The following is a 15079-nucleotide window of genomic DNA, read 5'->3' as shown; positions in this document are numbered from 1 at the left end:
AAATAGGTGTCACTATCTACCCATGTGCTGTACTTGAAATAGTCTCTTTTCACAAACTTTTTACGATACTTGCTGACTTTTTCTAGTTTATCTATAGCTCTGTTTCATATTTAACCTTATAAATGCAATCTCTGGAGAGGAAACCTTGTACATGTAACGTCTATGGGAAGGCTGTTAGGGCATTTTGTAGTTGTATAAATTTCAGATACAAGAGAGGAAATTCTTTAAACCATTGCATCAACCTTAATAGATTTCAGAGTATTGTGCAGGAGGGGAGCCTTTCAAAGGTTATGAATTTCCCAAGACATTTAGGAGATGTTAAGAGTTTCTTATATCAGGAGTTTCACTTTGGGAAGGCTCCGTGACAGATGTGCTGTGGTTTTAATATGCGTGCTACACATGAGAGGATTTATACCGTGGAAAGAACCAGTGATCACTGGGCACGTGTCGGCCTTCAGCCAGTGTTAGAACCTTACCAGCATCAAAACATTTGTATTGTGAAGAAAAATTTAAATCAGATAGAAACACATAAGTTATGAGAACATATTTCTCAGACTTCTGTGAAGATCAATATTAGCAAATCTATGAGGCCAAAGAGCAAGTTGTTCTACTTCACAGTAATTGATCAGTGTTTAGAATTTAGCAAGTCTTAGCAGTTGGTGATTGATTTTCAGCATGAGGCAGAGAAACCTCGATTGGCATGGATTGACCCCAGCCCTCCCCGGGAATAGCATGAAATCCACATGATACTGGATCAATGTGATGGCAGGTGGGAATTACTCATAACCCACTTTTATCTAGTGCTGTAACATCTGAAAATGCAGGATTTTCATGTAAATTAAGATGGATCTGAAGGCCAACCATTTTCTGAAAGGAGATAGCTTATCGTTATCTAGAGTTGCTTAGTAATTAGATTGAGTCTCAGACCCTGTCGTTGCACTGCCCAATGTGGAAGCTGTATGCCACTACTGAATACTTAAGTGTAGCTAGTCTGACTTGATGTTTTCTAAGTGTATTGGAAAGGACTGAAGCTGAAACTGCAATACTTTGGCCACCTGATGCGAAGAGCCGACTCAGTAGAGAAAGACCATGATGCTGGGAAAGATTGAAGGCAGGAGGAGAAGGGGGCAGCAGAGGATGAGATGGTTAGATTGCATCAGTGACTCAATGGACATGAGTTTGTACAAGTTCTGGGAGATAGTGAAGGACAGGGGAGCCTGGTGTGCTGCAGTCCATGGGGTGACAGAGAGTTGGACACAACTTAGCGACTGAACAGCAACAACAAAGTAAAAATAAACCCTAGATTTCAGAGATTTAATATGAAAAAGGAATGTAAAATATCTCATCAGTAATCTGTTAGTTTTGTTCTTGGCATACTAGGTTAAAGGAAATGTATCATTAAAATTAAATTCACTTGTACCTTTTTGCAGTTTTTTAATGTGGCCATTAGAAATTTTTAAATGGTGTACGTGGCCTGCGTTATGTCCCTGCTGGACAGCTATGCTCCGTAGAAAGTAGTTTTCTGAGAGGCTGCTTAACTCAGGAGAACCAAAACCTCTGCAGATTCCTTTTTACCAGGAAAACTCAGGATTCTTGTTATAATTCATTACAGAGGTTTTCAGTTCTTTAATTAACAAATTTTACTCCTATTACATATATGTGCTAATTACACACTAATAATATAGTGGTTGCTGACAGGATTCACAGGCCTCCCCTGTGAATAGGTGGAGTGTATAGAGCAGCCGCAGTAGGAGAACTGTGCTCATTGAAGGGCTGTGGACATCACAGGCCTGGGCCTCGTGGCCTTGACACTCCGGGCTGTCACCAGCCACGTGTGCAGCTCCTGGGTGTGAGGAGGTGGGGTCTGTGAGATGGGCACACGGGCACGCTCCGTCTCCATAACCAGCCTCGCCTGTGGCCATGTGGCGCCAACATCAGGTGCAAGTTGTAAATGCAGGCATGATTCCTAAGCAGGGGTACAGGCTCGTGTGTCCTGCCCGAGTAATCAGTAGCTCATGGTCACAAACATCACTTCTCTTGACCATAGGCTAGTGTCAGCGCCATGTTCCAGGCAGCTCTGGAGATAAGTTTGGGGTCAGTGCAGAAGAGCCAAGGTTAGCGTATGGAGAAGATCCAGATTCTACCAGAGAAGTCTCCTACTTAGGAAGAAGGGCGATGTTTACATCAGACTGTTACCAGCGATGCCAGATGCAGGGTAGCACTGAAACAGGGTCTTCAGAGGCCCTGGGGGACACACCTTGTGTCTCTGAAGTCTAAACCAGGTACATTGTCAGCCACCAACAGGTGGGATGAAGGTGTCTATAAGAGCGATAAGGACGTGGAAAGTTCATTCTGTAGGCTGTCTTTGAAAACTCAAGTAAATGACATATTGGAGCGCAAAGAGATGTGGACCCGGAAGGAAGTCCTGTAGTGAATGCCAGAGGCTGGCCCAGGCCCAACCTGCCAGCCCCTTCTGGCCTCTTAGGTCTTTGTCAGTCCTTACAGCCGTGGCCGTGGTTCCATCCTGCGCTCTGCTTAGTCCACACGGCACCCCGTTCTGGTTGGTCTCATCTTCAGTTGAAGACCTGACACTCCCACACTGTGTCTCTGCCTCTCTTCTCTGTCTTCACTTTTCTTCTCCAGAAGAGCCATCCAGTGCTTCAGATGAAGGGTTTCCCCTTCTTTTAGGTAAGTAGGCCCTGTGCAGCGTCTTTCACTGCTTTTGCTCACACCCAGCGTCCAGTATGTTAGCTTGTCCTGTCCATGTTGTCTTTATATGTACCTGGAACCCACACCTCCCAGGGCCTCCCCTGCACACCTTTCTTGGAGCCCTGCGGTCTCCTGCTCGCCTTCCCCGTTGTCCCTGCCCCGTCTATTCACAGCCCGGCCACCTGAGCCATCCTGTTCACACGAGAGCCAGAGCACATCACTCCTCCACTCGGAGCCTTCCACACTGTCCTCTCTGGAGTGAACGCCAGCCCTGCAGGAGCCCCGCCTGCTCCTCTCCCGCTGTGCCTTGCGGCCTTCTGTCCTGGCACCACCCCTTTTACTTCCTGCTTCCTGTCTTTCTCTCACGTGCCGGTCTTCAGTCTTCTCGTCAGTAATCTGCTCAAAAGTCCCAGGAGCTCCCTGTTCTTCAGGGGCCCCCAGGGACCTACGGGATTGGCTCCTTGTCACCTGTCCCGGACCTTCCAGAACACAGCACATCCTTGCTGATGCCTTGTCTTAGTTCAGTGACAGCCACTTCAGATTTGTGATCTGCACAGCTGGACAGTCACACACTTGTGTTAGTTCAGTCCCTGAGTTTGTGGCCATTTGTTATGGCAGCAACGAGGAACCGAGGGTGACTGTAGATCATGAAAACAGAAGTGCCTGCTTTGTCCTGAGGACCGTTAGGAGGGCCCCGCGTCTGCTGCTGGACCAAGGGCAGGAGATGTGCTGCCTTCTCCAGAGCAGGGCTGGATTTCTGCATCTTGTTTTGCTGAGTGATGATAGGTTCCGACCTGTACAGGTGTGGTCAGAGAATATGGTAGGAACCTGTTGGTTTCCTGAATGTGAAGAGCACCTGAAGGAGAGTGCACTGAGAACAGTGACCGCTGGACATAATAAAAGACACGTCGTCCTGATGAGTGTACTTGGCTGTTCATAGGAATGATGAGATGGGCAGTGTTGAGAATTATGCTCATGGCCTCAGATGTCTCCTCTAATAAACAGTGAAATGCTTCAGGTTATCCATGAGGAGAGAGCTGAACGCATCAGATACCCCTTTTCTCTTGTTCCCTGCCTTACCTTCTTCACAGACGGATTCTCTTGCTCCGTTGTTCATTGTCACGTCCTTCTGCTCAGCTCTTGACTTTCAAGGGTCAGGCTCACATCCTGCCATCGTTGCATCGCTGGCACCAGACCAGAGCACCTAGCTCTCTAGGTGATCACTGAATGAGTAGGGCAGGGGCACACATCATGAGTAAATGGACGCGAAGGACAGAGCTGCACGAGTGCTCTCCACCCAAGGAAGGAGAGGGTCACTTCCTTTCAGAGCACTGTCTAAATGATAAGTGGCCAAGTTGAACCAAGCAAATCCTAACAGGAACTTCCAGAAAAAACAGAATGACAGCTTCATCTCACTAGTTAGTAACCTTGGAAATTAAAATTTTAACAACAAAACACCCCCCCCACCCAACCCTGCCAATCTTGGTCCATCAAATTGATAAACTTTTTTTTTTTTTTTTTTAAGTTTTTCAGTGTTCTCTTTTTCTCTCTCTCAGTATCATTTGCTATTAGGAGGAGACACTGTTTAGGTTAGATTCATAATACAATACACTTACAGAATTACAGAAAAAGTCTCCATATATGACTCAAAGGAGTGTAATTCCTTATATAAATGGAAATGATTAAAAGCCACAGGACCTAGCAAAGATGTTCACTGTTGTAAAGGAAAAAAAACAAAAGAAGGGAAATTTTACAGAGTCTGTTTGAAGGAAGTGGTGGTTAAATAATAACGCTGTTTGCTGATTGTGCACTACAAATTCAGCCCGCTTACGGAAGTGGTTATAGCTTCAGGTGCCACTGCTATTTTCCCTACCTTCTGCTTCCAGTTTCCAAACCTCATAAGGATGGTACTGTGTCTGCCTTCCTCAGAACCCCACATCTGCAAGAATGTTCAGACCAAGTAGCTATCAGTGAATCCTTATTAAATGAGTGAGTGACTAGAAATGCCCTGAGTTAGCCTACTGAATAAGAGTATACTGATCCTACCCTGTGATTAATCAGTTAACATACTTTCCTGAACTCCAGACCCATATAACCAAGTGCTTACTGGGCATTTCTACTTGGATATTCTAAAAAGCTGAATCCATCGAAATGTACTTGTCATTTCGCCGTCCTGTTTCCAAACCGCTTCACATGAGTTTGTGTTTCACTGAATGACATAAACATCTTATCTATCTGAGGCAGAATGCATTAATCTCCTTTTCTTTTATCCTCGTGTTGGATATCTTCTCAAGGTCACCAAATCTTGGTTATTCTACCTACAAAATATTTTTAAAGTACATTTATTTCTATCCATTTTTGTGTCTACTCCCCTTATTCAAACCACCACTTTTTCCCCTTAAAATGCTGCAATTATTTTTATTAGGTGTCCTTAACTTTATTTTTTAGCTATTTCTCCTCTCTAGAGCCAGAATGATTTTTACTGGGACGACCCAGAGGGAGGGTATGGGGAAGGAAGAGGGAGGAGGGTTCAGGATGGGGAACACAGGTATACCTGTGGCGGATTCATTTCAATATTTGGGAAAACTACTACAATATTGTAAAGTTTAAAAATAAAATTAAGAAAAAAAAAGGAAAAATAAAATAAAATGTGTACCTGGGCATTTCTCTTTCCTCTTGCTTCTCTGGCAGAATCTGTCTCTTCTCTCATTTTCACACTACACCCTTGCCTTCCTGAATTTCTTTTTTCTTTTTCTTTTTTTATCAAAGGATAATTGCTTTACAGAATTTTCCTGTTTTCTGTCAAACCTCGACATGAATCAGCCATTGGTATACATATATCCCCTCCCTTTTGAACCTCCCTCCCACCTCCCTCCCCACCCCACCCCTCTAGGTTGATACAGAGTCCCTGTTTGAGTTTCCCGAGCCATACAGCAAATTCCCATTGGCTGTCTATTTTACATATGGTAATGTAAGTTTCCATGTTACTCTTTCCATACATCTCACCCTCTCCTCCTCTCTCTCCATGTCTGTAAGTCTATTCTCTATGTCTGTATCTCCATTGCTGAGTCTCCCTGTAAATAAATTCTTCAGTACCATTTTTCTAGATTCTGTATATGTGCGTTAGAAAATGATATTTATCTTTCTCTTTCTGACTCACTTCACTCTGTATAATAGGTTCTAGGTTCATCTACCTCATCAGAACTGACTCAAATGCATTCCTTTTTATATGACCCACTTTCTAGAGTAACAGAAATAAAAACAAAAGTAAACAAGTGGGACCTGATTAAACTTAAAAGCTTTTGTCCAGCAAAGGAAACTATAAGCAAGGTGAAAAGACAACCCTCAGAATGGGAGAAAATAATAGCAAATGAAACAACTGACAAAGGATTAATTTCCAAAATGCACATATATAACTCAATGCTAGAAAACAAACAACCCAATCAAAAAGTGGGAAAAAAACCTAAACAGGCATTTCTCCAAAGAAGACATACAGATGGCTAACAAACACATGAAAAGATGCTCAACATTGCTCATTGTTAGAGACATGCAAAGCAAAACCACAATAGGTGTCACCTCACACCAGTCAGAATGGCCCTCATCAAAAAGTCTACAAGCAACAAATGCTGGAGAGGGTGTGGAGAAAAGGGAACGCTCATGCACTGTTGGTGGGAATGTAAATTAATACAGCCACTATGGAAGATGGTATGGAGATTCCTTAAAAAACTAGGAATAAAACCACCATATGACCCAGCAATCCCACTCCTAGGCATATACCTGAGGAAACCAAAATGGAAAGAGACACATGTATCCCATTGTTCATTGCAGCACTATTTATAAAAGCTAGAACATGGAAGCAACCTGGATGTCTGTTGACAGATGAATTGATAAGCATTTTAAGATCAGTGTTGGCGTAAGATGAAGCACAGTCTGTAATGTTGTCAGTTGTAGTTGGTATAGTGTTGTTGGTGTGCAGCTTGGCTGTACTTATCAAAATATCACACTGTCACTAGCTCTTGACCCCGTGCATCTGTTTCTAAGCAGCACTTGTACATGTGTGTGGCCACAGCTGGAAGGGTGCTTGTGGCAGGATTACCTGCACTTCCATCCCCATTTTGCCCCAAAACAGGGAAGCTAAAAAAGAAAATAACCCTTCCCCAGTAGTAAAATGGCTGAATTGCTGTGTTCGTGATGAGATGTGAGCACCATGCAGACACTGGCTTCTTTTATTTTCAAATTTGGGAAGAACCCTGTGAATATCTAACATGAGAATTCAGTCAGGAAAATTTATGTGTTTCCAAGGCCTGGGCTGTGATATAAATGAGTCAACAGAGGCTACAGAGTAGCTAAGTATTGTTCTGTGTATTGTAGGACTAGTTTATCATGAGCCTTTAAAGCCAGGATGAGAAATTTAATTTGGATCCCATGAGTGGCATATTAAAAGCCCTCATCCTGTCAGTGCTCCAGAGACAGTCCCTTTCCTAAAGATACGTATTCCAGAAATCATACACACATATACTGACGTATGTGAGTGTGTTGTGGATATGGTGGTGTTGGAGTATTTAGTTCTCAAGTTGTTCAGTTATCCAGACCGAATCGTTGGTTCTCAGAATTACTTACTTAGTTACTGAGTACTTACGTGCATTCAGCATCAAATATTTAAGTACTTCTATACTCACAGTCTTGGCTGCTATCCCTATGGAATGGGAAGTGACATTTCTGAGAGTCCTGGAGAATGAGAAGTAGAACCGAAATCAATATGGAAGCATAATGGAAAGCAAAAAGTGAAATAAAAGGAAATGTCTGTGTTTATTGCTCTTTTTTTTTTTAGTGGAGAGTGAAATTGCTAACTGTAGGATCAGGTTTAGGTACCAGATCCTACAGTCTGGGGACTCTGGTTACACAAGCCTAGGCTTAAAATTATTCTGGTGTCTTTTGGCAGTGTGATCAAGTGAACTGACAGAAATACTGTCTGTTCCATTAAGACTTCAAGACTAGGAACCTACTTTCCCCCCTAGTCAGCACCACATTTTTTGGATCAAATCCCTGTAATTTACACCGCTTCTCTGCAGGTGGGCTCCAGTGTGTGTGCATGAGTCAGAGACATGAGGGTAACCTGTGCGAGAGGTCACCAGGGCAGACACCCAGGGAAGGTGGGGTTCCTCCTGGGGTGTCAACGGCAAGCATGAGCGTGAGGAATGGTTTGCACCCTGCCTTAACCCCCTGCATCTGGGTGTGGAGGGATTGCCCAACCAGGAGCACAGCAACAGGACGAGAGGCGCAGGTGTGGTGCGGAGCCCTCGCAGGAGCAGGGCTGCTCTGGAGCTGTTGCCGCTGGGGGATGTAGAGTCGAGGGGCGACGGCCGGGTGACGAGAGTCTGTGTGCTCTCGGTAGTGAGCTGGCAGAGCAGCAGCAGGAGACAAAGGCACTTTTGTGGGAGCTTGAAAGAGGCGCCAGCTCCTGTCTTTTGCCCCCCAGGGATTTGGATGTTGGCAAGGAGAGGCTGCACAAGTCGCCTTTCAGAGAATTAGCAGAAAAAGATGTCCCTTCTGTAGACAGAGCTCACACCCCAGAGCACAGGTTTGCAGGCGAGCTTGGGGCTAGATCTGGGTTCTGTCCTCCCAGTTCCCCAAGTGCCCCTCAGGACGCCCTCTAGTAGTGCTCAGCCTGCACTGAATTCTCAGCGGCCCTGAATCCAGAAGCCAGAGGGATGCTTTATGCTCATCCCAGTCCCCCTTCCCTGGTGGCTCAGCTGGTACAGAATCCGCTTGCAATGCAGGAGCCCCCGGTTCGATTCCTGGATCAGGAAGATCCCCTGGAGAAGGGATAGGCTACCCACTCCAGTATTCTGGCCTGGAGAATTCCTTGGAACATATGGTCCACGGAGTCGCAAGGAGTCGGATGCGATTTTCACTTTCAGTTCCCCTGCTTGAGTTCTGTAGGCTATAGATCCAGTGAGAGTTCTTCTTCTTCTGAAGCTGTGGATGGCTCTTCAGCCGGGTCCTTTCTCTTCATCTTCCCCCCGCCAGTCCTGGGCTGCATACACAGCCTTGTGCTGGGGACTGAGGAGTCCACGAGGGCGGTCGGCAGGTGTGGGAACACGGCGCACACCCTGTCCGTGGTGTGGACTCCCTAGGTCCCTGACAATTTTGTATACAGGACATGTTATTGTTTATCTCTTCTTTGGGGTAGGGTTGGGAACAGCCTTAATTGTTTTATCAACAGCATTGTGTCACAGAAAAGAAATACTAGTGTGTGCAGAACTTTTACATTGTAAGTTATATGATAACTTCAGTTAATTGCTAATTGTTAGAAACCAGTGCTTTCTCTAGTAGACAGTACTGATTTTTCTTAATAGACATTTTCTTGTTAATATCCGCATCATTTAAGAAAACTTACTAATGGCCTAAAAGATTGAGCAGAGTGCAGTGGACTGTGATTCACACGCCCTCATGGAAGGACGGGGTGTGGTTTCCGTTGTATTCCCAAGTGGGTCTGCCCACGTGTGCTGCCCACTTACAGACGTGTACACACGACTGCCACAGCTTGGGATAAATGCCATCTTCTCTAGGGAGCGTTCTCTGATGCCCTCCTTCAGAGGTTGCCCCTCATCTCCTCTGAACTCATGGACATAACATGTTGGAAGCATTAGGTTGGGGGCTCTTGGAGATTGCTGTATATTAACCAGTAGAGAGCAGATGGTTAGCCTCAGCTTGAGGTAGCTTCTTATGTGTCATCAATGTTATCAGAAATATGACTTTAGTTATGTATTCCTAAATATGTATTTAAAAAAACAAATGATACTAAGGTTGCAGCTTGTTCTCAGCAATACTTTGGTTTGGAAAGTATAACCCTCCCCAGGTCTCATTCTTAGGAAGCCCCCCAAGGGGTGGCCCATGTGGGTGAATGAGTTGGGGTGATGCAGTGGTGGAGCTGCAGAAGTCAGTAAAGAAAGGGGCAGTGCCTCTTCTTGTGGTTTAAAAACACTTTTCTGTGTTCATAAAAATACTGTGTGTGAAAAAAGATTCCTAAGTAAAATTAAGTGATGTATTTAAATTGATGCTCTTTTTCTACCAAAGATTTCTGATAATTAACTGAAAGAAATGAACATTGCATTAATTTCTAGCATGCAGTTTTTGTTTATAACAGTCATTTCTGTGGGGGGTATGTTTTAGGGCATCATTCAGAAGATAGTGGACAGTCACAAAGTAAAGCACGTGGCCTGCTATGGATTTCGCCTGAGTCACCTGCGGTCAGAGGAGGTTCACTGGCTCCATTTGGATATGGGTGTCTCCAATGTGAGGGAGAAGTATGAACTTGCCCACCCACCAGAGGAGTGGAAGTAAGATTACAAACCTACTTTGGGGCGACTCGGACGTGGTTTGTTTTGCATATAGAAGCACACATGAGAGGATGGTTATCTGTGTTTAATTTTCTCACTGATGGTCCCTGGGACTCCCGTACACATAGAGGTGGCCGGTACTTGTTAGCCAGCGCTCCCTTCTGCACTTCTGTGTAGCCCGTCTTCGGGCACCCCTGGCATGGGCTTGCTTGAGCCGTCTCCTTGCTTTCGTTATTCTGTGACGGTCTTTTGCCCTCACCCTCCTCTTGCCAGTGCTGCTCTGTCCAGCCTCTGCTCTGAGCACTGCCCACTCTGCCTCTGTATCCAGCCTCTCAGTGTCCAGCCTCTGCTCTGAGCACTGCCCGGGTCCTAGTGCTTCTACTTCCTGTGCTGCTGGCACCCTTCTGTGCCTGGAAGTGACCACACCTGATTACCGTATTAATGTGCTGCAGAGCTCACTCTGTCATGCCCAGTGATCGCAGCTCACCTGAAAGAGTCAGTGTCTGTGTGATGTTCACATACAACATGGATGCTGGAAAGTGAAGTCATACTGACTTCAATGAAACTAAAATCATTCGAAGTGAAATAAAAGAAGTCCCTATAATTGTCCTTTCCCTGGTTCTCTCCTAATAATTTTTTTTCACTTTTCAGTAAACCATGGTGTTTGTAGGAAATTGTGTACCTAAAACACTTAACGTTTGAGGGAAGTATAAGGGAGCTCTTCCACAGGAGCCCCTGTTTTTACAGATAGTGCTACAGAAATAAAGATGATTATAGCGTAAAGAGGGCATTCAAATGTCAGTAACTTTCACTTCAAGGATCTAAATAGATAAGATGAGACATTTAAAAAGAAAAACATTTTTAGGTGAGTAAATCTTTAGTTGAATAAAAATACTATCCCAATTACAGCTTATCAGAGAAATATAATTTTCAAATTTGTCAGCTAGCTGGAATTGACCTGACAAAATAGTCTGTAAGAATATAGTTTGGTTACTTTTCAACAATGGCTGAAAAAGATTTGATCTCCATCTATTTGGTCAGTTAATTAAACAAGTGTTTAAAAACTAAGAATATCTAAAAGTTACCTGAACATATCTCTAGGTATTTTTAATTAAAACAATTCTGTTAAAAAAATAAATAAAACAATTCTGTTAATGTCCTGAATTTGTGAGACATGTCAGAGGCAGCCTTCATTATAGCAATAGCCTTAGTCCTCAGTAAATTGTTGAATGCAGATCCTGGGGTATCTAAGCTTTGTTTTCATTCTTTGAAGCCAGCTTATTTAACCTTAATAATAAGGATGTAGGCACTGTTTTATTCAGTGGAGTCTGGATCCTCATAAGTAAGGAAAATTTGACTGACCCTCCTCGAATGAGGGGTGGTGAAGATGATGACGTTGGTGTGTTGTCACCATCGAGTGGCTGTTAGGAGCCAGGCACTGTGCCAGCTGTGTGCTGTTATAATTCGTAAACTCTGTATTTCATTTACCCAAACCCGAGGAGGTAAAGACTTGTTATCCTTATTTTGTAGATGAAGACAGAGGCACAACAAAATGGATTTAAATTGCATTCACATAGTTTGTGGCACAGGTTCCATTTGGATTTAGCCATCTGACTTCACAGAGTGGGTTTTTAGAATCAGCATGCCCATCTCAATGGGAATAATGTGATCTTCAAAACTGAGAGTGTAGCTGGGCTTCTGAGATGAGTGAAGGTGCACAGGTTGTCGGTGGAGGTGCTGAAAGAAGAAGATGTGATCAGAGGTACCAGTGATACGTGTGTGATAGCTTCAGGAGGGTGAGGATTAATACAAACTGTTCTAACATATTAGTGGGAATACGAGGCTGTTAAAATAATCAAGCAGACTTGAAAAAGAACAAAACAGAAGTTCTGGAAGTCATTGGATAGATAAAGCAGCAGATTAGACATAGCTGAACAATTAGTAAACAGGAAGATGGAGCTGAGAAAACTCTCCCAAAACATAGCACAGAGATGAACAGATGGAAATTATGAAAGCAGATTTATGTAACATGAAGAATGAGAAGGTCAACCGTTTTCTAACAGGAAGTCTGAAGAAGAGAATAAAAAGAATGAGGAAGAGGAAATAATCTGAAGGGAAAATAGCTGAGAACTTTCTAGAATCAGTGAGTGACATCAGTCCTTAAATGTAGGATTAACAGAAAAATCTCAAATTGGGTAAATCTAAATGCATACTTTGACAGATTATAGCAAAATAGTGTTGTATAAAAGAAAATGAAAGGATGTCAAAAACAAGCAGAGAAAAATTAGACTTCTCACAGCATCATCGATGCCAAGAAAATGGTGGTATAATATGTTCAAAGTGGTGAGGAAATGTAACTGGCAGTCTAGATTTGTTTGCACAGTTAAATTACCTCAAGAACAGATATCAGTGAGCACTGGCTTCATGAAGGAGAACTAATGATAACAGATTTTTTTATACTGAAAAAGTAGAGCTCAGTACTGGGTGCAGGTTGGAACAGGGGTGATAGAGCAAAGCTTTGTCAGCTAAATGTGAGGGGCTGGAACGGCCCTTGGGCAAGTAGATAGTAGAGAGATGTGGGGGTCAAAAAGAAGGAAAGAAGCAGAAGCGTGGGGAAGCAAGATGGATAGAAATCACAAGTGAGATGCACAGATGCTAACGGTGAATGATTGTCAGAGGTTACTGCTGCTGCTGCTAAGTCGCTTCAGTCATGCCCGACTGTGCGACCCCATAGACAGCAGCCCACCAGGCTCCTCTGTCCATGGGATTCTCCAGGCAAGAACACTGGAGTGGGTTGCCATTTCCTCCTCCAATGCATGAAGGTGAAAAGTCAAAGTGAAGTCGCTCAGTCGTGTCCGACTCCTAGTGACCCCGTGGACTGCAGCCTACCAGGTTCCTCCATCCATGGGATTTAGAGTGGATTAAAACATAAAATCAAGCTATCTGCTGTTCACATGATGTATCCAGACAGTGACGTTCAAACATTTTTCTCTGACTTGGAGGAAACCACGTGTTTTGCCGTGAGATCTAGCACACGTGTATGCCTGTGTGTGTGTCTCAGAGCTGTTTATGTGTCCCGGACCCACACATTTCACCAAACTGTACTCAGCGCTGTTATTTACGCTGAGGTCTAAAGGCTTTCTCTGCAGTGTTCTGTTTTGTTCTACGTTAGTAAAATGAATTAATAAATGAATAGTGAAAAGAATTTTCCTGCCTTCTAATGAGCCCTGACTTTCAATTTGAAAAACTCACATAAAACTTGAGTATAAATATACCAGGCAAATAATAACCAGGAAAAAAAGATCAGTATTGTGCTGTTAACACCCTGTGAAATAAATTTTCAGGCAAAGAAGCTTATGGATATAGAGGGCAACCACGTAACAGTGAAATGCTCATTTCACCAATAATTTAATAAGTATAGAAATAGATGTAGCTCTTAAACTTATAAACTCCTCAAAATATATAAAGCAGAACCAGTCTTAAAGGAATAAGACTTACCTTTTTAATAATTAAAGGGAAGAACACAAACAGTAGTAAGTAAACAGTAGTTTTTAAGTTATGTATTTAACTGTTTTTTCTAATATAGAAATACAGGATCCTGCATGTAACTGTGTATTAAGCAACTTAAAAACATGTTTCTAAGTAATTTATGGTTCAAAGGAAAAGGCCCAGCCTCCTGACAGCCTGGCTTTGATGGGCTCTGCCCCTTCACTGTCCAGTCTGCCCTCTGCAGAACCTCCTGGCTACAGCCAGTCACTTAGTCCTGTCTAAGTACAGCCACCCCTCAGTGTCTGTGGGTTCCCTGGTTCCACAACCAGGGAACCAGGCTTCAACCAACTACAGTTCCAAAATTCTGGGTGTGAGGGTGGCGGGGGGAGGGCGGATTCCAGAGAGTTCCAAAAAGCAAAACTTGAACTTGTTGTGCCAGCAGCTGGTTACGTAGCACTTACACTGTATATTGCATTGTAAATAATCCCGATGCTCTCAGTGTGTGAGGGTTTGTGCCACGTTGTGCAGCTTTCGTGCACAGACTGTACCATTTCACACGAGCATTTCAGGCTCTCGGTGTCTGTGGGGTTCTGCAGCCAAGCCCCTGTGGATACCAAGCGTGCTTTCTTCACTCAGCCTCCTGGATACCAGACTCTCTTCTGGTGAAGGTTTTCCTCCTGCTTCATTGACCGTCACTGTCTTCTCCTGCTGACCTTGATATTTGGGGCTGCTCCACTGACCTCTTCCTAGCCTCCCTAGACCTGCCTTTGGCGTTAAATTCACACTTTACTTGGATAAACTCAGGAAACCAATGGACAGGTTACTACAATAACCCAGGAAAAAGTCAGAGAAGATGATGGACCAGGAGAGTAGTACTTGGAGGAGCGAGAAGCAGCTGTACCGAGATACATTATAAGGTTGAGCTCACAGAATTTGTGAACAAATCTTTTAAAATGTAAACATCCAAAGAAATGTGTAAACCATTCCCGCTCAGAAACTTCCAGGAGCTACCACCTCCTCCCCCAGCCCCCACTCACCTGGAGCTCACTCCAAGTTTGTGGTTACCTCTTGGTCTTTTCTCTACCTCTTGCTCCCCTACCTTCACTCGAGCAGCTGTGGTCTCTTTGAAGTTTCAGTTTTCATAGGTACTCGGGTTGGGGTCTCATTTGATGGTCTCTTCTCTGTTGCCTGCCTTCTTGTTGAACAGAATAGCTCTTATCTCATTTCTCTCTCTGCCTTTTAATTTTCCAACTTTGCACTTGCTCAACCTTGGCCACACTGGCTCTTAAACACGCCAAGCAGATTGTCCCTAGTGCCTTTGAACTCGATGGTCAACTGCTGTATATGCTGCTCTGCTGTTCCTGGCACGGCTTGGCCCTCCCCTTGTTAGGGCAGGTGCTCCACTGTCGCGTCCTCCCAGGGCCTTCTCCAGCCTTTCTGTCTGCAGAGCCCACTGCCTGCCTGGGACAGTCTTTCTCCCTCAGGGCCTCCATCATATTCACTGCTCTACTGCTGGGTTCTGGTCATGCCTGGGACAA

The 15079-nt window shown here is 44.1% G+C and overlaps 1 protein-coding gene across 49 annotated transcripts in view; it reads left to right on the top strand.

Moving 5' to 3' along the window:
• Nucleotides 1-15079, top strand: part of PTK2 (protein tyrosine kinase 2) — a 192950-nt gene that overhangs the window by 63982 nt on the left and 113889 nt on the right. For 34 of the 49 annotated variants that reach the window (XM_086337493.1, XM_086337485.1, XM_086337470.1 and 31 more), the window contains one exon: nucleotides 9886-10052. The exons of the other annotated variants lie outside the window; for them this stretch is intronic. In XM_086337493.1, coding sequence (XP_086193619.1) covers nucleotides 9886-10052 — 167 coding nt within the window. The remainder of the gene's footprint in view (nucleotides 1-9885; nucleotides 10053-15079) is intronic. 49 annotated transcript variants of the gene reach the window in all.

Source organism: Bos grunniens, chromosome 14 (assembly GCF_055505025.1).
Source record: "Bos grunniens cultivar Pamir isolate PY7600 chromosome 14, Bosgru_T2T1.0, whole genome shotgun sequence".
Taxonomy (NCBI): Eukaryota; Metazoa; Chordata; class Mammalia; order Artiodactyla; family Bovidae; genus Bos; species Bos grunniens.
This window is presented reverse-complemented; position numbering and strand designations above follow the sequence as displayed.